Source organism: Triplophysa dalaica, chromosome 16 (assembly GCF_015846415.1).
Source record: "Triplophysa dalaica isolate WHDGS20190420 chromosome 16, ASM1584641v1, whole genome shotgun sequence".
Lineage (NCBI taxonomy): Eukaryota > Metazoa > Chordata > Actinopteri > Cypriniformes > Nemacheilidae > Triplophysa > Triplophysa dalaica.
The window spans coordinates 12,563,644-12,583,936 of NC_079557.1; the positions used below are offsets into that span (position 1 = coordinate 12,563,644).

Here is a 20,293-nt window from a genome sequence, read left to right on the forward strand (position 1 = left end):
GCCATCTTGGGAGGATATAACTCCATTGCTATTATTGTTTTGATATGTACCGTTACTTGTTTTGTTTGATATGTGGAGAAATCGAAAGTAAAAGAACCTTTTCTTGAACGACTCTACGTAATTCTATTGCAGTTTTAAACACAGCAAGACCGACCTACCAGTGATTCCTAATCAAACTAGAAAACAAAACACTCCATCCTCCCTAGATGGTGCAACATTCAACACGACGTGACGTCGATTGACAAGCTCTATATAAGAATGCGATGTGCTTGTTACACACATAGTTGATTGTATAGATAAACATATACAGTTACCACATGAGCGAGTGAGTGTAATCATATTATTTTATTCTACGACAAAAATATTGAGAAAATATTTGAGTAACGTTTTAAGAAATGTTTGAGAATCGAACATTCTTAGGAACTACCTATGATTTATCTTAAATATTGTCTTAAAAACAGTTTTGTGAATCCGGACCCTGGACCAAAAATATCGAACATGATATCTAGTGTCTGAACAATTTTTGGTTTGACTATCATTTTGGCTCTCTTATGAGAAAATAATATGACAGCTTGAGTTAGACAAGATGTTTTTTCTGGTGTCAGGGTTTCTGAGCAGACCAAGACAAACAGCTGCTCTTCCCTAGCACACCAAACAAGGAGTTGTTCAACCCTACAATACAAGTGCTCTCAAGCTAGAATGTTTGGCCTTTAAATCTATAAAGAGCATCCAGGCCACTCCAGTACCACACACAGAATGTCCTTCTCTGTGGATTTCAAACTTACGCCATGTATGTGATGGAAGTTTTAATCAAATTCAATGCATTGGCTACTAAATAAAATATGTGCACTGTAACTCGGTGACACCTAGCTGGGGAAAATAAAAAATATTTTACACGTAGAGAACAACAATCTTTGTGATAACAATAGTGAAGATTTACCAGTTGAAATGAAAGTACAATGAGTAAACAACGTTTCCTTATGTGGCTGTGCAACAGAAATGGTTTACATTCCTGAGAGACGTTTAGAAGAGCAACACAAGCCATATTGTTACGACAATACGACACCATACGGTTTTGTTATTGCACTCTGTAAATACTTGAAAATCTGCTTATCAGCACCAAAGGCTCTGACTCAACATGCACCCATAAGTTCACGACAGACAACTCTTCTCACTTAGACACAGGTGTTTGGCCAGCGTAAGAAGCGAAAAATCTAGACACCAGACAGGGCGATGACGGGGTGATGGGGATCATGACGGATCATTTTGGTTATCGACGTGCTAAGCCTTATGGGAAAAAAGATGAATCATCAGGGGGTAAGGTTGGATCCGTGTGTTAGGAAAGGGAGGATGGGCATGTTTCAGAGTGAACCCTCAGTTTCTTAGTCTACCCTATGAGCTCACTCTGAGAGGTGTGGCATTCTGGCATCGGCTTTCTTTCATTCACTCTCCTTAGCCCACACTCACGCTTAAAAGGGATTCGGAGACAGACGCTTGCTTCCAATCGTGGCTGAGAGAGTGATTCGTCTGGGGTAGAGCTGATTGTTCTGTATTTCACTAGCCGACAAATAAAAGACAGTACTGAAGAATCGAGTTTAAAGAAAGCGTCTAAAGAAAAGATAAAGATGCCACAGAACGTGGTGCTGGACGGTCCAGCCCCTTGGGGATTTCGGCTTTCTGGAGGCAAGGACTTCAACCAGCCGCTGACTATAACTCGGGTAGGTGAAAGCCTTTGGCTACAGCAGACTGTATTACTTCACACATTCCATTGAGAGATAATGAAGCCTTTGATGTGCTGGGTAACTAGTGGGCATGAGAAAAACTAGTGGGATGATCATTTAAAAAAATGAGCAAAACATTCCCATGACCTTATATGACGGAGGACTCTAGTGAGAAAGATTTTGGAGAAATATTTGTAGAGCCAGAAGTTCATTTTTAGAAACATCTGTGGCTTATTTCCCAACAGAGTTTTAATCTTAGTTACATTTATCCCGTTTTTATCCACTTTTGTGATTTGCGCTGGTGGGGCTTCGAAACAAAAAGAGGTTTAAATGAAATTTAATTTTGGACAAATCAGTGACTTCCAATTAGAACATCAGGGGGTCCTTAAACAGGTTCTAGGGGTAGTTAAAGAAATTTGATTTAGCTTTTGCGTGAAACCAAAAATTGACATAATGGGATTTAATTTTGGTGAAACACTGTTACTTTCTTAATAAAGTTTCTCCACGATTGCCCCCTTAATTATTCAATTGTCTAAATAAATTAAGCTATTTAGCGAATTTATACACTTGTGTGTTTTTGACTAAAAGAGAATAATTCTAATCAGAGGCAATGTAATGTAATTAAAGGTCCAGTGTGTAGTTTGTTGGAGGATCTATTGACACAAATGCAATATAATATGCCTAACTGTGTCTTCAGAGGTGTATACAGACCTTACGTAATGAAGTGTATGTTTTTATTACCTTAGAATGAGCTATTTCTATCTACATATACTGCTCTACAGAGTGCATTTCGTAAATACGTAATCTCATTCGGCAAAGAAGAGAAAATGCGATGACACCTTTGTCCTGTGTCAGCTGCCGTAGTGCTTCGAAAGGGAGGGTTGGAGTGAGCCGTGGTTGCAACCTCTCCACATTGCTCCTTTAATTTACATCCAGTATAAAAACTGTCGATGAGGATGGGTTGGTAAAAAGTTGGAAACATTGCACTGTATAAGCTAAAGGATGTTTCAAAATCATCAACTGATTCTCCCATTTATACTATATATATTCATGATATAACTTTAATTATATTCACATATATTATGTAGAGCTTGTTAATCCACAGCACGTTGAATGTTGTGCCAACTTGGGAGAATCGATGCTAGTGAGTTCAATTTGATACGGAAATCTAACTACGGTAGATCGGTCTAACTGTGTTTAAAACTGCAATAGCATTACACAGACTCATTCAGGAAAAGCCTCTGGTTCTTTCACGATTTCTCCAAATATTAAACATATCAATAATAGCATCGGAGTATGATCCTCCAAAGATGGCGGCGCCACTGCAACATAGGGCGTGACGTCAGCTTCACTTTTTCTAATACTTTGCCAAAGTGATACATTTTCCCAGATATTTTAACAGCTGATACAAGCTAGCTTCACATTATAGTGTTTAACTGACTCATCGTGAATATGGATGTATATTACAACAGTTCCTAAAATGTATACTTTGCTCACGGCAAAGCATTCTGTTACACTCACTAACACAAGTACAGAAAAAGGACACTGAAACACACACGCATAAGACTCGGCTCCAGAGCGGATCCCAACACCTGTTGTCTGAATGATCGTAAAGCTTCTGGGCCAACAATACTTCTAACAGATGATGAAGTCCTGGAATTTGTGGTAACAGAGCAGGTTAAAGGTTAACTGAGCACTCATTGACATGTGTGAGATGAATTGACAAAATGTCTCTATTTCAAAGGGATACTTCACCCATTAATAAGAAATTAATTTCTTATTCTCAAATAGCTGAATCTGTATGACTTGCTTGGATGGAATATGAAAGTTGTTCTTCACTTGTTCCATATAAGAAACTTTATAGGCTTGGAGAAGAATGGAGGTCTTCATAAAGTCATTGGTACCTTATCTTCATCACATGCCTTGTGACGAAAGACAGTTCCAGCTAAGCAACAAAATATTTTTTTTCATACAGAAGTAAGGCCTTAACCCAATAAAATGAATTCTACATAAAGATCTTGCAAACTTTATCTCCTAAAAGCAGACTGGGATCAATGACAAGCAGCTTCGTTCTGTCAAATCTTTTATTCAGGTGTGTGTTAGACTATTTTCTTTGCTCAGGGGAACCGAAGCATTCTCATGCATGGAATGTACTGCTATGATTAGTAGCTCAGTTTCATCCTTGATCGGCGTTTCTTTGATCTTGACATTAAAGTACGTTCTTAGCGGATAGCCAGTTCTGACACTCACCATAAATTACCCCAAATAATGCAGAAGAGAAAGCACACATCCTCATAAAACTTGTCTGTCTTTACAGTCTCTTATTAGAAGCAGAACAACAGGTAACACACTGTGTACTGCTGAGGTATAACACTAAAGGATTACTGTATATAATGTATAAATATACGTGAAATATTTATGTGAAAAACGTCCTAAATACCATTTAACTTGTTGGTACTAAATCAACACGGTGAATGAATTCACCACAGTAAAAGGAGATCATGTTCAAAGGAAAAAATAGATTCAAGATCTAATTTAAATGCAATGATGTAACTCAAAATAAACCGGTATTCAACATTCCTAGCTATTCTTTTCCTGGAACATTCAAATGAAAATGACAATTATCTGGATTTGATTTCAAACTAAAACAATAAAATAATTGAAATGGATTAGAACAAGTATGTTTCTAATTTTGCTGTACGCGTGTGCAAGAACCCAACAGTTATATATACCCTTGAGCATCATGTCTTCAAAAACAGAAATACCGAAGACTAATGTTGTATAACCGCCATCTGCAATCATGCATGTTCTGATGCCTGCAAGACAGCTCTCTTCTCACACCATGAACCCTGAGTTTCTTATTTAGGCAATGTTAGTCTCCGCAAATACTTGAAGGCTTACAGAGATGGTCATATTTATGAGTAGACAAATATTAAAACTTAAATTATATTGTTACCAAACAGTTCTTGGCCACCGTTGACAACGAAACTTTCCCTTTAAACCGAGCACAGCATGCATTACTCTATCATCTTTAAATGTCTGGAGTTGACGTATCCATCTGATGTTGCTAACAACATAAGTGTCTAATGTTCATCGTGTCCTTACAAGCTTCTCTTGTGGTAAAGGCTGTTGAGTTTGCCGTGCCTTGTGGATTCATCTGTTCAACTGCACAGGTGCTGCATATCCTTAAAAAAAGTGTGTTTGGTATGTCATGCTCATGTTTCGGTTTAAGGCAAAAACTCAAGATACAAGCAACTCAATGTTTTCCTTCATGGCTCTTATTTTTTGTTTCTACTAAACAGATTCTATTTTATTGTCTTTTTTTAGTGAGTCAAGCACAACCTATTTCCTTGAGCAGCGTCGAGGGAACAATCTGTTGTTTCTTTTTATTCACCCTTTGTTTCTGCAGTTACAACCATAACAGTCGTCTCCAGGCAAAACAAAGCACCATCTTTCATTTGTTACCTTAAAAATGGCCAAAGACCAAAGACTTTTATTGTTATGACATCACATCTGATATTTTTCTGGAGTTTGCTTCAGAAGATTCAGGTGGACAAATGAGATAGTTCCGCTGTGTACACAAAGCGAGAGAGCCGACAGGAAAGGAAACAGAGATTTAATCACCGCTTGCTTCATCATTCAATAAATCATGAGTTTGGAATAAAACATTGCAAGTCTTTGGTATTAACACTGATGATGGTAAACTAAACACTCTGGTCTTAAATAACTGGCATGACTTGACTCGGAATAAATCTTCCCTTCTCAAGAGGCAGAATTAAGTTGGAGATAAGGGTCAGTGGTGTAATGATATGGTATAACGGGGCAGCTGAGCCAGGAGACAGGTAAAGCAGGACGAGGTGATGAGATAAATGGGCTGGGGGGAGACCTAAGAAAATGAGTCTGCCAAAGATGAGAGGATTAGAGATGATGTCAGCCCCATTAATGAAAGAGAGGCTGAAGGGAGGCGAGGGAGAGAAACACCGGGCAACAGGGTGAATGCCAGAGCGGTCAGATCATCAAGCCACCAATAGGCCTGACTGTGTTCTCCTGGAGGGCAATACGGAGTCCTGACTGACATCCAACGCTGAACTATTTATAGTCCACTTCAAAATGGGTCACTGACTGTAACTAAAAGCCAATTTATTTAGTCGTCTCTCTTGCTATTTATATCTAAACTGGTTAGTGGTTTTACACGAAATTGTGGCATCTTTAATATTTTTTAAGTACAAAATCAGACCTCAAAAATTGGTGTCTTCTGAATTACACAGGGGGTAACTCGCTTTAATAGCAGCATTTCTTTACTTTGTTCAGGATATATTTTCAGTTATTATTTTTTGCAGTTCTACTGTAGATCTATTAATATTTTGAATTACGTTAATTTTATATTTTTGTTTATGTTTATTGTAGATTACTTTTTTCCTTTTTATTGTTTTATGCTTTATTTGTTCATTTTTAAGTTGCTATATAGGTTAAATTACTTTAAAGTTGAAGTTTTGTTTGCAGTTTTATTAATATTTTATCACTTTTGTTATGAGTTTTTGTTGTTTTATTATTCGATTGTTTGATTTTTTATGCTGCTATAATTGAAGTTTTATTTCAGAATTCATTTTTATTTCCGGTTTATTGCTTTTATTTTTATATATATATTTTATGTTACTTTTAGCAACATTTTTATCCATTTTGTTGTGTTTTTGTTTTATTTATTTATGTTTATATTTAAACATAAACACCTTAATTTAAATTTTAGGTTATTGCCGAGTCAATATTTCTAATAAATTTAGGCCAATGTTACTTGATTTTAATTACCATTTAGTAAACTATATACAAGACAATGATTTCAACAGTAACCACAGGTTTTTAGCTCACTTTGTATTATTGCAATGTCAGTAGTATATGTAAATGAACAATGTTTAGTCTTTCGTACCTAGAATGAGAAATACCACTTTATTTTGTCAACAGAAATGCATCGGCACACAGGGTGTTGTTTTGCATTATCCGATAGTCAAGATAACACGTATATGTAAACATTTACATTGTAGAAATACAAAGTGGGTTAAAAATCAGGAAAATGACACTTCAATTTAAATAAAATGCATTACATCATGCTGATTATACACTATGGTATGTTTGAATACTTGATTCTGATTGGCTGGAAGGTGTGCATTAAAACCATTTAAAACCGGTAGCTCTGGTCAGTTTGAACTGGTAAAATAATTGTCATTTTAAAATTACACTTTAAATATCAATAAAAGCTTTAACTTGGCAAAGGACCATGGTATAAGCGAGAAAATCCACATCTAGCCTTGCATTAAAGGATTTGAATGCACTTTGCAGAGGTTTCGCATCGGGTGGTTCTTGGCCTTCATACAGTGCATTGAAATCCCCAATTTTTGGTTTCCCCAATTTCTTTCACTGAGTAAAGAAGTCATCATACTACACTCCCATTTTGACAAGAAACAGTTGACAATGGCGCTTTTTTAGTAAAAAAAGTAGTTTGGTTACAAATGCAGCTCAACGCCATGACTTCGGAGGCAGCGACTGTGCACGAAAGCAGCCCAGAGATAGGCAGCGTACCCAAGTATATTTGAATTATAAGAGAGTGTCTTTGCAATAACTAATCTCATATTTAAAAACAAATTTCTCGCTAGAAATGCAACCAGAAGTCATTGAAAGTGAAAATTAGACTTACATTTATACAAAACTATGCTTCAACGGCATTTTCGGCCACCATTTATTTTTTTCAGCTTGAACCTTCTCGACCAATCATTAGTCCTGTTTTGTATGGAGGAAGCAAAATTTGACAGGGTATCTTAAATTGGCAGAACACTGTTCAGGGCGTTTTTTTAAAACACGGTTTACTCCATAGGATTATAATATAAAACAGACGCTAACAGCTGCAGAAAAGAAGTTAAGTCTGAACACGGCCTTACTTTGGAACAGGCACTAAAAAGGTTCTTGATTTCAGGTGACACCCGGCAGTAAGGCATCACTGGTCAATCTGTGCCCGGGTGACATCATTTTGGCCATCCAGGGAGCGTCGACAGAGAGTATGACTCATGCCGAAGCTCAGAACAAGATTAAAGACTCCACCAATCAGCTTGTCCTCAAGCTAGAGAGGTACCATACGCTTTTTAACAGATGTGGATACTGTTACAAACAGCGTCTTTCAACAACTTTATATCATGGTCTCTCACATGCTTTATAGGTTACAGCCAGGGGGAAGGACTGTCAGCTTAAGTCCTATAAGAATTTGTGTTACCCCTTTCTATGAAAATGTCCACCAGTGCTCACAGAGTACAATGGTGAACACGCTGAATGTCTCTTTCTTTCCTCGTTGATAATTATCCTGCAATAAAGCATCTGGCTAATACATTCCTGGCCGTTGTCATTACTTTCTAGACAAGGTCAGGGGCCTGGTGCACATCAATTACCAATATTACTGCTCTTAGATCTTTTGATGATTGTCCATTGTGTGCATTCTGTCTGAGTGTGTATTAAATGTGTTGCAGGCCAGAAACGAAACTCTGGTCACCTCAAGTTATGGAAGAGGGCCAAGCGCACCCTTTCAAAATCAATCTGGAGTCAGAAAAGCAAGTAAGTGTAACAGAGGAAAAAATGACATACGGGTAGCGCTAATTTTCTTTCTTTCTGCTTATAATATTAATGTAGCAAGAACATGAATAGACATTTTCGGCGCATGAGGCATGTTTCATGGTTGTGCAAAGCTGCCTTGTTTGACCAAATATGGAGCTGTTGTTGTCCATCAAAACACTTGAATTAAATAAAGCCAACTGGATATTACATTTTTTACAATAATTTCACATGCTATTTTAGAAAACCTGAACAAACATAGATTTCTTTAAATGGCTATGTTCTTTCTTACCTTAGGGCTAGTTTACCCCAAAATAAGAAATTACATTTCTTGTTACAACACTTCACAATGAACAATATAAATAATACTTGAAGAGTTTATTTGCACAAGAAATAACTCTATTTAAAAAATAAAAAAAGATTGAAAGTAGTTTAAAAAATATGAGGCAAAATATATGTTTTGGGCAAACTCTAAAATCGCTAAATGTCGCTGCTTCACAAACAGTCAGCCATGCCAAGTTTAAAACTGTGAGCAGCATGGCTTTATGTAAGAAGGGACGTATTCAAAGAATGCGGTATACAAATTCAGTGTGCGTGTTGCTTTAACCACAGTGTGTAGTGTGTCCATCTGTCCATATGCAGGAGTTTAAACCTATTGGTACAGGTCATAACAGAAGAGCACAGCCCTTTGTGGCTGCCGCCAGTCTGGATGACCAAAAGCAGGTGGTGAGTTCCACCTACAACACACCCATAGGCCTCTACTCTCCAGGTAACATCCAGGATGCCCTGCAAGGACAGATCCGAGGTCTGGTGCATGAAAAACAAGAGGGGTGAGTGCCAGCTTGGATCCCCCAACCGTATGGACACGACTAAAATACTTCCCTGTGCTTGCTGTACACTGTCTGGCCACTTACAACTAACACACACTCTCCAGAAGTCCTCACAAGTCAAGCCTGCAGCCCAGATATAAAATATACATGTTAAACAGTACATCGGTTTAACTTTGGACGTAAGCAGACATAAGTATTAAACCCTTTGATAGACTCCATAGGATTTCAGAACACGTCACTGCTTCACTCTACAGCAGAAGAAATATTGACATCTGGGGCTGCAGTGTTAGTTTTCGGAGGATTTCTGAGATTTAGCTTTCACCACTAAATGTCTATTAACCCCATCACTTTTATGTCTTACAGGACATCGATTACTTCGAACACAAGTTTAATGTCCGACCAAAGCCCTTCAAATCTGCAAGCCAAAGCAGGTTATTAGACAAAAGCACTTAGTCAAATATCACTTCATCACAAGAAGTCATATGATTTTCATAAAGAAACAACTAAATTATATACAGTACAAATGACAGTGATATCATTAAACAGTTTGGTTTTGTATGTTTCTAAACAACTTCTTTATTCTCCTGTCTTGTTTGTCCATCTCTGTGATCACACCTGCCCTCAATGTGGTCAACCGCTTTGTATTTTGCTTTCTGGTTTGGTTCATCTGCCTTTAACACACACAACTCCAAATACAGTACATCGCAGAGGTTGATGGGAAATGTAGTTCAGGTGCCATCAGCTGTGTGTAATGCAGTTGCTGACCCCAGCAAAAATGAGACCCTGGTTCTTTCTGCTCAGTACAACACCCCTATTGCATTATACTCAGCAGACAATGTCTCAAATACACTCCAGCAGGCTCAGATGTCCGCTGTAGTCAGGCAGGTATCTCCCAGGTAACCAGAGCGTTGTTTACAACACACTTCCCTTACACCATGACTAAACAATGTACAGTAACGAGCATCTTAAGAAGGTCATTATAGATTGAAAGAATATTCCAGGTTAAATAATAAATTATGCTCTACTGTATGTACGGTATTATTTCATTACTTCCATTATTTAAAAAAATGTGTAATATTATTGTATAAATATTATTACATAATTATAATGTATTCATGTGAAATCAGTTTCAATATTATTACTTTTTCACTTTTTCACTTTTAAGGACCATGGTCCTACATGCAGTAAAGTTATGCTTTATTATTCAGATATAATGTGATATCAGATTGTACAATTGTTTTATATTATTGTAGGTGACATTTTAGGTGACTTTGCATTATTAAAAATGCCTAAATATCAGTTATTACGTTCAAAAACATTCATAAAAAAACTGGAAAAAACTGTTGAAGTTGAACCTCACGGACGTAGTGATTTAATGCTCTTTCAATTTACAAACTTTAATTCTTTTCATACTAACAAAAGTGATTTTTTTTGTGTGTCTAACAGGATTTACTACACTGTAAACCCTAAATTTTTCTTTACTTACACAATTAAGTAATCAAGACAAAACATCACTCCACTTTACTAAACATCGCTTGTAATGTTGTGTATTAGAAACAATGTAATAATGTAATTTAAAAAAAAAATCATTTAAATGAATAGAACGACAACAAAAATGTTTTGTTCATAATGCATAAGATCTTGAAATGATATGAGGACGAAAAACAAGAACTGATGGGGGATTTAAATAGTTAAAAATATTAGATCAAACAATTTCAGCTCATTTATTATTGATGTCGTCGTTCAGTTGTCAAAAATATATTTCTGGGAAGTCATTGCATAGGTGATTGTTTTGGTAAACTAAAGATTTTTATAGGCGATGTTAAAACAGATACTGCGATGTTAAAACACATACCTGTATGTAATGTTTAGTACATGGCATAACTGGTATCACCTGATGAACATCTCTGAGTTTCCATTACATATCTATTTCCAGCCCTAAAACCCTGCAATCCATTGAGGAGTCTCACGTGTACCGAATGCTCCAGGAGGACCAAGAGCAACCACATGAACCACGTCAGTCAGGCTCTTTTAAGGCTCTCCAGGATTATGTGGAGAGTGATGGTGAGTTGCCTTTATCATGGACACCAGAGTATTTAGAAGGCGATAATATTGTGTTCACGAGATGTAAAGTAAATCTCACAGCACTAATTCAGACCCCAGATATAAAATTCTCGCACAATTTATCAGTTTACTTGTTAAGTGAAAGTGTTGCAGGCTCAGTTGGATTTCTCATGGGCTTCAGTATTTTTCACAGCAGTCATCCTAATGACGTAAATCAAAGCCTGCTGTGCTTTAAATCCCCGGGAATCAGCTGCATCTACTTGAGAAAGCGTTTCACATCCCCAGTGGTTTGAGACTGTTGTTTTTCTGCTAGGCACAAAGCCTATGGTGACTAGAAGTGTAAAGGCCCCAGTAACAAAGCCCCAAGCAGCCACAGCCTCACTACAGAAGCTGCCTCTCTGTGATAAATGTGGTACCGGCATTGTGTGAGTACAACACTCAGCACCAGAACTGATGTCTTCTTTGGGTAACCGTTTTACCGGTTATCACCAAAATTATTCAACATTGTGTTCTAACAAGTTTTTCGACATTTGGTTGACAGTGGAGCTGTTGTGAAAGCCCGGGACAAGTACCGCCATCCCGCCTGTTTCGTGTGTTCAGACTGCGGTTTGAACTTGAAGCAGAAGGGCTACTTCTTTGTGGAGGGACAGATGTACTGTGAAACCCACGCTCGGATGAGAATGTGCCCACCCGAGGGACACGACCTAGTTACAGTGTATCCCACAGCTTAGACTCCCATGACCCATGTTATTTACAGCTAATATTAGAATATTCTTAATTCTTCTTTTTCCATTAATCGCATATTTGAGTAAAGGACATGGCTCATATCCAAACTTCAAAGGGGATGTAGGTTTATCAGGGGAATACAAGACAGTGATTCTCAAAGCTTAAATCCATTTAATTGAAAAGAATTGAGCAACCAAGTTTCTCGTCGTACATAATGCATCACATATCAGGCACCTACACTGAAGAATACTTCAACATAACCTAATCTCTTTGGGTTTAAATTATTCTCTAAATAAATAAGCATTTATTATAAGATTGTGTTTTATAAAAAAGACATTCGATTTCAAAATCTGTTTTATTGAAATAATTATTTTATAATCACCCAAAATTTTTAATATGCCATCACAGAGGGGATTTGATTGTAGTTTGTTGAATTGACAACCCTGTCAAATAAAAGATGAAAAGAAAGTCTTAACATTTGTTAGCAAATGATTTTAGATAATTATTACCTATATATTGAACCGTGCAACAACAATCTATTGAACCATTTTACTAAACCCCTGATGAGTCCAGACATCAGGAAAATATCAGTCTATGCACGAGTTTTCAATTTTAAAATTGAAACAGGTGAAGTTGATGTATTATTTATGTGACGAAAAAAGGATGCACGTTTGTGTAAGATTTCTGAACTGTACAAACCAGAAGCAATTATACCCAACAAATGGGGAAGGGGTGGCTCTTTATAAAAAATAAAATAGTCACTATGTTTTAATTTCTCATGCTTATTTATGAGGAATATGGACCTTTATGGATGTGACAATTCCGTTAGGGATGTGACAGCTTTGTGTACCTGTTGACATTAAGGTTGATGATGCTCTTGACCGGCGTGCTCTTTGGGCCAGGGGAGGGGTTAAATATCTTTCCTTCCTTATTTGTCATCGCTGATTTGGTCTTTCTGGTGACATAGGGTTCTGCAGAGTAGGTGGGGTATGAGTCAAACGTTCCTGCTTTCATACCTCCAGTCTGCAGAAAGAAATCAGGAAATTGTCATTCATCTTTTCTTATACCTGAATGCCAACATATCCAGACATCTACTTTTAGGTACAATACATGCCTTTTTACTTGGTGAACTTGCTTTAAAAGGCACTGCAAAATGCTTCTTCTCCTCAGGCTTCTTTGGAGGTGGTAGAGGTTTGTCAGATTTGTATGGGTTGCCATCAAAGCACTCGCTCGGATGAAGGTTCAAACGAAATGGTCCCCCTTTCAGCCTGGATTTGTGTGCCAGAATCTCACGCTGGTAAACAAATGACCTCTCTCATTAGAGAAATAGATTACACTCTGCTTGCATAGACTTATCCTGTCAGTTTCTCACAATGTGCTTATCTTAATTAAAAGTACAATTTAAAACTGATTTATGTTGAAATCTAAAAATAAAAATACCTTTAGCATCTCTTTTGCACGATCATAGGGGTCTGAGGAATAGAAGATCATTTTGGAGAGGGTGACATCAGGATAGCTGTAAAAAACAGGTACAGAGTATTAATGCCTAACAGCAAAACCAAGGCAAACTTTATTAAAGGATGATGACAATGGCCTACCCATAACCACTTCCCTTCTTAGGTGGATTGGTGTAGAAATTCTTCCCGGGTGATTTGTGTGGTCTCCTTGGAACCTTTAAGGCGCTCATTGCTTGAATAGGACCTCCAAATGTCCCATAATAGTTGCCCACCCCCGATCTACAAACCAAAGTAAACTAGTGTTCATTATTAATCGTATTTCAATGACAGTTTTTTTGACTGTACTTCAATGTAACGTTATGAATTTACTATTAAGCAATATGACGAAATCCCAGGTTTTAGGATAATACCATCATTCATATCCTATTCACAAACCAAAAACACAGTTCCAGTGCTATAGCATAGGCTAATAAAACATGAGACCGTTAATACCACAGAAATAAAACGACTCACGTTTTCTTCTCTCCATTGCTGGGCAGAAAGGCCTTGGCTAGGTTCTGTTTGGTTTGTTGTATCCTGTATTGTCTCTCTATTTTGATGCGGTCTGTAAGCGCCTCTCTCTCAAAGATGCGCTTAAACTGCGTGTCGAAGTATCCCGTCTGCAGCGCGCACTTTGCTTTTGTTCCTCCTGATAACATCTGCTTGTGCTTGTAAGCTGATTCATTAAATGGGCCTTTTCGCCAACAAAGGAAGTGATTAGAAAGACGTAATATTCACTATTTTGTCTTAGCTTTACGTATCGTCTCGACGTATCGTCCACCTTACACAATATTGACCGGTAGCCTATTGTTGCTACAGAAATACATTTTGTAGGATCATTTTCCTCAAAATAAGTTTAACATAACGTTTGTGAAGTTTCTGTGTAGAAACCGTAATAATTTATTATTTTTTAATATCAGGCTAATTAGCAATAGCCGGTCTGTTCGCAGTTCCTCGTGCTCTACATCAATGCACCAACATTTGTATTATTGTGTTAATATATTAATCACACTTACGGTTAGTAGATGTATATTTGTCCCCTATGGAGATGTAGCCCAATTCCTTAAAGAGACCAACCCTTTCCATGTCGGATTTTCCCTCTGGAGCCATTTTCCAAAGTCAATCAAAGTATTTCTACGGCACTAGTAAATAAAAGGCCGTATGTAGAATTAAAGAAAAACTTGTGGCAATGCCACTGAAAGCATGCAAACCAGCTCCAAGAACTGTGCATAACCCCTCAGTACCCAGTTTAAATGCATATGATGGTTATTCAATCATCAAAACTAGCAATCTATTAAAATATATGTATATGCATATACCTGAAATGATGAAATAGGTTGTGTTGTGTGAAGCAAATAACCTCACCGCTGAGGGTTTGTGTGGGTTGTGTACGTTGCCATGGTAACCCACAGGACAATTACCCGAAATAACACACGTTAAGACTTTACTTTATTCAGAACGCTTTCCAAATTACAATGAATACAACCAAACGTTGATTACAAATGCTACCTTACGCACTATTCCCTGCAAACCGTGCAGTTTTGCGAGTAGCAATGGATTCTGGGATTTGTAGTTTAAGTTTACGTTACACAATGACAAATCATGCGGCTCAGATATGAACTTTTTAAAACACACTGCTTCGAACAACTGCAGAAGTTACACGGTTGCATTCGTATTAACATTAATATGGAAACGTGCACGCATGCAAATGTAACTGCACTTTAATTTCAGTTCCACTGGGGATCAAGCGAGCTCCATCCTCTTCAGATCATCAATAGTGATGACAACAACCTAAAACAAGCAGGAAGCCTCATGTTACTCCAATTCCTTTGATAATAAACTGGTAAGACCGAAGGAACACAAGGGCATCTTACATTTTCGTGGCAGGGATCCGGGTAGTTACAAATGTCATCGGGAAAGGCAAATCGGATCATCTCTTTGAGTTTAGCCGGGTACACATAGGTGCATTTGACACGTGTGCCGCTACCAATCTTCGTCATCTGTTGTTTGAGATTGTGTTACATACAACCAAAATTAAGTGATGATCGTGGAATAACAAATTGACGCTTACTAACTGTCGCTGGATTAAACGGTAGACTTTTCTCCGTCTTTCCCGGTCTGTCTTCAATCTTGAGGCCGCATGGAGCAACGGCCCCACCCAGAGGGGTACACTAAACATACATTAAAGTATAACATTAATATGCAGATCTAATTCAGGCACTAGTCAACCCGATCGACCGATTTATTAAACACACGCATGTAATTCAAACTCTAATAAAGCTAAGTTTACAAACATTACACATTTACATTCTTTCATTTCTGGGTGATGTACACCTTTATATTACCCGAATGACTGACAGAGATCAACGTATTTGTCCATTATTCAGGAGCATGTAAGTCGCGTCACGCAAGGTTTTGTGGATGTGAAGTGGATGGATGGATGCGCTATAAAAGATAAAAGTCTTTAAACACTCTTAAAAAGCCTGGACACGAAAAGCATTTGTTTAATTTGTCAACTTTAATATAATAGACATGTATAAACATTAATAAAAAAAATTGGAGTTTAAAAGGGACTTTTGATAGGTTCAAGGTGTGAAATGGGATCCATATGTCACAAATAAAACACTATGGTTACTAAACAGATAAGACAGTGTTTAAGTTTACAGTAGGATGGTTTTGTAATCTCAAGCTGAAACTGGAATGTCTGAGTTTGAAGATGGTCATTTGCCCTCCTTTTCTGACCACTCCTTGTAGCCTCCAGCATAGTTACGCGAACTGAAGACAGATGAAGAGAAATATGGTCAAGTTACATTTTGCAAAAATGCTATGCAATGGTTCTAAGATGGCTTACTTCTTGAACCCCAGGCTTCTGGCTTTCTCTGTGGCAGCAGCTCCACGTCTTCCCAGCTGACAGTGGAAAATCAGTTCCGAGGAGTCCAAAGAAGGCTTAGCTACACCAAACTTAGACTTGAACTCAGCTGAATCCAGGGACATGTCACTTTCCACATTTTCCACTGTGTTAAATAGAAGAACCCAAGATTATTCAAATATAATGTTTTGGATAAGTTATCCACAGTATAGATTATTTAGTTTCCCTCTGACCTGGGATGTGGATGGAACCTGAAATACGGCCTTTGTCTACTTCATCTTTGGAGCGTACATCCACAACAATTCCTGAACCCTTCTTCAAGAGAGTTTTGAGATCACTGTAAGATATCTCCTTATCTATAGCAAACAGGAATCGGTACATGAGGCCAATCAAGTTGTTATTGTTAAGACAACATTCCTGTCTAGCAAAAATACTATCTAATGACCTTAAATATGCATATACAAGACGCATCCATAATAAATGACATAATAATTTAGAATATTTATATGTCTTATGTTTTACCACTCCAACGTGCTTATTATTATTAAAGCTCATTATTATTAATATTATTCCTTTGAACTTAAATCGAATTATTTTGTTATTCATAAATGCTATCTTGTTAAAGCTATTTAAGAAGTGTAAGGTTTACATTATATGTTTTTAATGTCTCGTTACCATATACAATACTATTGTAATACTCATTAAAATATATATAATGTAATAAACACGTTTCAATTCTGCAAGTCATGGTGACGTCACCACTTGACAACTCTTTACATAGTATATAGATACATATTTTCGTTTTAATTGCATAGATTTAGATTATCAAGTAAAACAGGTGCATGCATTCTGTTATACATTAAGTAAATAAGCAAAATATAAGCAATGCAACGAAACACTCACGTAGTTACAACAAACACAGAGACATGTTTGTTACAGGTAACGTTTGAGTTACACCTGGGGATCGTCACCGTGACTACAAAAGAGAGAATGACGATAACATAATTCTCTGTCATATAATAGACGTATTGTCAAATCTAATAACAGGAGCTGTTTTACACCAGTCCGTATCTAACCGCAAGTGTTAGTAAAAAAATGACAAACTTACCGCTGCTTGCCATGTTGAAGTTAGTATGCTCAACTACTGTATGTGTGTGATGAATTGTTTTGGTGGCTCGGCTCGCACCTTCACTTCCTTGTCATTCAAGTTTTTAAAGCATTTCCTATTGGCTATCTAGAAGTGTAGGCGTGGTCGCGCGGAGTGTCTTCTCTGGCAGATTCAAAATAAAAGACCCGTAGTTTCAATTTAAAAGATCACCTTTAGCGTGCTGAATTTGTTTACATTTTTAAATCTTATTTTGTACATCTTTTAAAAATCGTATCGCTTATTTGGGTTAAGTAAACTAATAAATAATCACAGGCCTATTATTTACACACATGCACAATGCTATTATATTGAACTATATAAATAGATAGATAGACAGACAGACACATAGACAGTACAGGTATGATTGCATATTAAAAAAAAATCATGAGACTACTAGGACTCACATGAAGTAAACTATTTATTGGTAAGGTCTCAGAAGAGTCTCACTTTAGTAAGAATCATCCCTCAATACTGATTTGGTACATCATGACATCCATAATGAGTCTCTTCACAGTGAAAAGAATCCATTTCTATGATTTGGGTTCTAGTACAGCAATTGCTCTGCATTAAAACAAAACTAAACAATCAAACAGAACAACGAACGGGGTATTGATATTATTTATATGTGATATTTGAGTGTCGCAAAAGTCTAGTGTTTTTAATACCAGCTGCTGATTTGCACATAACAAGCCACCTTCTGTTAGAAATATAAAAGTTGATATTATGAACAATATTCTACTGTGCTGCATAAAGGTAAATCTATACACTGTACATACAGATATTTTCTGAAAAACAAGTTTCACAGTTTTAAACTTTATTTAAAGTATAAACCATTTTAAAACACCTTTACATAAATTATTTCTGTGTATGACTATAATTTGCTTAGGAGCAAATCAAAATGAATACAAAAATGAAAAATTATTACATATTTTACAAAGGAAAATAAACTCAAACATCAATGTTCTTCTTTGTAGCTAAAAGTGGTGACTCCTTCATGATTGTCATAGAGTACTATGAATGATAAAAACAAAAATAACCTAAGTAAAAATAAATAATTTATGACACTAGTAACCGCTCAATCTGAAAATCTGTATTTTTTCTGATATTTCTATACAGAAGTGCCCTGGAGAAGGTCATGGTGACTAATGCGACTGGGACATACAAAACTATCGCATCTAAAGCACACCCTGAACTTCACTGTTATCTGATACAATGTAAGTACTCTTCTATCAGTGATGAAACAAACTATGTTTGACTGCAGTGTTCTCATCACATCAACTTGCAATTTTCTTGCTTGTAAATGAAGGGATTTGCTGCTGTGGTAACTGACAGTTCAGTTATGAAGAATGTGAGGCCTGAGACTGATATCTCTCTTAACAGATGTTGTTCTTCAGTTCTGAAGTTGAGACTGGGCCTCTCCAGCAGACTCGCAGCATCGCTCCAATCCGAACACGTACAATTACGAGGGTACCATCTGGCACCAACATCCTCTCGGTAACCCAAAAAATACGGGTAAAAATATCTCTTCCTTTTTAAAAAGGGGATTCTTCTTATTTGAGCAACAGTTGCTTTTTGTTTTTTAGTCTATCAGTGCTTTTTTGACGTCCATTGTTCAACAACAAAGACAATGTCTTTCAAATTGTTATTTTTTGCCACAGGCAGTATTGACAAAGTTTTTTGGGAGTTCTTCTTTTATAAGTCCCTGCAGCGTTCAGTGAGTTTCCCTTATTAGTTCAATAAATCTCCGTGGGTATAGGAGATAATGGAAACAAAAGAGAAAAGAGAGGGAAAAAAGAAAAGACAGAGCTAGTGAAAGAAAAAGAGTAAAGAGTAGAGAGAGAGAGGACAAAGAAAAAAAATGGGGCCACGAAAGATTTGGACTGTTACCTTTTCCCCATCTCATTCTGTCTCAGGAACTGAATATTGAAACTACTGTCAGCAAGTTCAGGATATTGTTCCACGGGTAAAATATAGTACCCATCGTAACCCTGCACTTTTCCCGTTGAAAGAAGCTGCTGTCTCTCTCCTTCAGTCCACAAGCGGCTTCCCTCTTTATTATCTCGTGCCCGCTGCTGCTCTCGCAGCCAGGCACCTGACAGCGCCCGCTGCCTTGCCAGCTCCAGCAGCCGGCCTCTCTCCTCATCCAGCACGTCCGCCGCCAACCCGTAGCGCACGCTCAGAGACAGTGCTGGAACCCGGAACTCAACAGTGACCCCACGTCGTGAGCGACCGCTGACTGTCACGTTGAGCCCGCTTTCCAGCGCCTTACGCCCGTTGGTGAGTCCCAAAGCTAGGAGGTCGCTGTCGGGCGAGCCTATCTTAACAAAGAAATGGCAGTCGCAGCCATCCTGCGTATAATGTGTACCGTCTAAGTAGATGGCATTATTAAGCACCAGAGCCACCTTCCTGCTGTCATCGCTGGCCATGCTCGAGACCCCTGTGACCACACGGCCTTCTTTGATCGCCAGCATCATTCCTCTTCCAATGATGGGGGTACTTGTGCCAAACCAGTGGCCTGCTTTTTCCTGTTTGCTTCTGCGCTTCTTGTCAAGAAGCTGTCCCTCCAAAGCCATGAAAGCTTGGTTATGCCGTTCAGCTTCCTGCTGAACTCCAGTTATCAACTGCAGTAAAAGAATAAATACAAATTAAGGGCCATTTATAGTGGAAAATATGTAGGTATAGGTGAACGTTTTTCATTTTCTCTAAACCACAAAATGTCGGTCTAGATCTAAAATTTGAGCAGTTTTAAGCATATACTGTTTTTTTTTTTTAGGGATGTCATGATATTAGATTTTCACTACAGGATTATACGGTCCAAAATTGTTTACAATAACAATATTATCACAACA

At 37.5% G+C, this 20,293-nt stretch overlaps 4 protein-coding genes across 7 annotated transcripts in view; 1 reads left to right on the forward strand and 3 right to left on the reverse strand.

Annotated features, from left to right (window-relative positions):
• The first annotated feature begins 1,366 nt into the window (after window positions 1-1,366).
• On the forward strand, window positions 1,367-12,704 carry pdlim3b (PDZ and LIM domain 3b). Of its 2 annotated transcripts, XM_056770203.1 has the most exons (8): window positions 1,367-1,718; window positions 7,687-7,838; window positions 8,231-8,315; window positions 9,506-9,573; window positions 9,841-10,038; window positions 11,079-11,206; window positions 11,520-11,631; window positions 11,748-12,704. In XM_056770203.1, the coding sequence occupies exons 1-8, from the start codon at window positions 1,626-1,628 to the stop codon at window positions 11,935-11,937; spliced, it is 1,026 nt and encodes a 341-aa protein (XP_056626181.1). In that variant the 5' UTR covers window positions 1,367-1,625; the 3' UTR covers window positions 11,938-12,704. The 2 variants fall into 2 exon arrangements, with proteins under 2 accessions (XP_056626181.1, XP_056626182.1); XM_056770204.1 differs by lacking the exons at window positions 9,506-9,573; window positions 9,841-10,038 and adding an exon at window positions 8,955-9,142 and having other exon boundaries at window positions 1,373-1,718.
• Window positions 12,274-16,148, reverse strand: cfap96 (cilia and flagella associated protein 96). The gene is made up of 11 exons (XM_056770205.1): window positions 15,774-16,148; window positions 15,500-15,599; window positions 15,303-15,428; window positions 14,748-15,219; window positions 14,445-14,570; window positions 13,903-14,122; window positions 13,531-13,668; window positions 13,373-13,448; window positions 13,047-13,226; window positions 12,783-12,955; window positions 12,274-12,375 (listed from the first exon to the last, which is right to left on the reverse strand). Exons 5-11 carry the CDS (start codon window positions 14,536-14,538, stop codon window positions 12,324-12,326), a joined length of 933 nt encoding a protein of 310 aa, XP_056626183.1. The 5' UTR covers window positions 14,539-14,570; window positions 14,748-15,219; window positions 15,303-15,428; window positions 15,500-15,599; window positions 15,774-16,148; the 3' UTR covers window positions 12,274-12,323.
• Window positions 16,149-16,678, reverse strand: tstd1 (thiosulfate sulfurtransferase like domain containing 1). The gene is made up of 3 exons (XM_056770423.1): window positions 16,531-16,678; window positions 16,280-16,442; window positions 16,149-16,203 (listed from the first exon to the last, which is right to left on the reverse strand). Exons 1-3 carry the CDS (start codon window positions 16,676-16,678, stop codon window positions 16,149-16,151), a joined length of 366 nt encoding a protein of 121 aa, XP_056626401.1.
• Window positions 16,679-17,859: 1,181 nt separating this feature from the next.
• tenm2a (teneurin transmembrane protein 2a) overlaps window positions 17,860-20,293 on the reverse strand; it is a 514,782-nt gene continuing 512,348 nt past the window's right edge. For all 3 annotated transcript variants that reach the window (XM_056769446.1, XM_056769445.1, XM_056769447.1), the window contains one exon: window positions 17,860-20,065. In XM_056769446.1, the coding sequence (XP_056625424.1) occupies window positions 19,328-20,065 (738 nt within the window). In that variant the 3' untranslated portion in view covers window positions 17,860-19,327. The remainder of the gene's footprint in view (window positions 20,066-20,293) is intronic.

Excerpts from the sequence above, each read along its gene's own strand:
- tstd1 (XM_056770423.1), bottom strand. The coding sequence starts at position 16,678 with ATGTACCGATTCCTGTTTGCTATAGATAAGGAGATATCTTACAGTGAT. Across the intron at positions 16,443-16,530 it reads AGGTTCCATCCACATCCCAG|TGGAAAATGTGGAAAGTGAC; the intron begins GTCAGAGGGAAA and ends TATTTAACACAG. Across the intron at positions 16,204-16,279 it reads AGAAGCCTGGGGTTCAAGAA|TTCGCGTAACTATGCTGGAG; the intron begins GTAAGCCATCTT and ends ATCTGTCTTCAG.
- pdlim3b (XM_056770203.1), top strand. The coding sequence starts at position 1,626 with ATGCCACAGAACGTGGTGCTGGACGGTCCAGCCCCTTGGGGATTTCGG. Across the intron at positions 7,839-8,230 it reads CTTGTCCTCAAGCTAGAGAG|GCCAGAAACGAAACTCTGGT; the intron begins GTACCATACGCT and ends AATGTGTTGCAG. Across the intron at positions 9,574-9,840 it reads AAATCTGCAAGCCAAAGCAG|TACATCGCAGAGGTTGATGG; the intron begins GTTATTAGACAA and ends CTCCAAATACAG.
- cfap96 (XM_056770205.1), bottom strand. The coding sequence starts at position 14,538 with ATGGCTCCAGAGGGAAAATCCGACATGGAAAGGGTTGGTCTCTTTAAG. Across the intron at positions 13,669-13,902 it reads AGCAATGGAGAGAAGAAAAC|ATCGGGGGTGGGCAACTATT; the intron begins GTGAGTCGTTTT and ends TTTGGTTTGTAG. Across the intron at positions 12,376-12,782 it reads ATCAACCTTAATGTCAACAG|GGTTGTCAATTCAACAAACT; the intron begins GTACACAAAGCT and ends TTTATTTGACAG.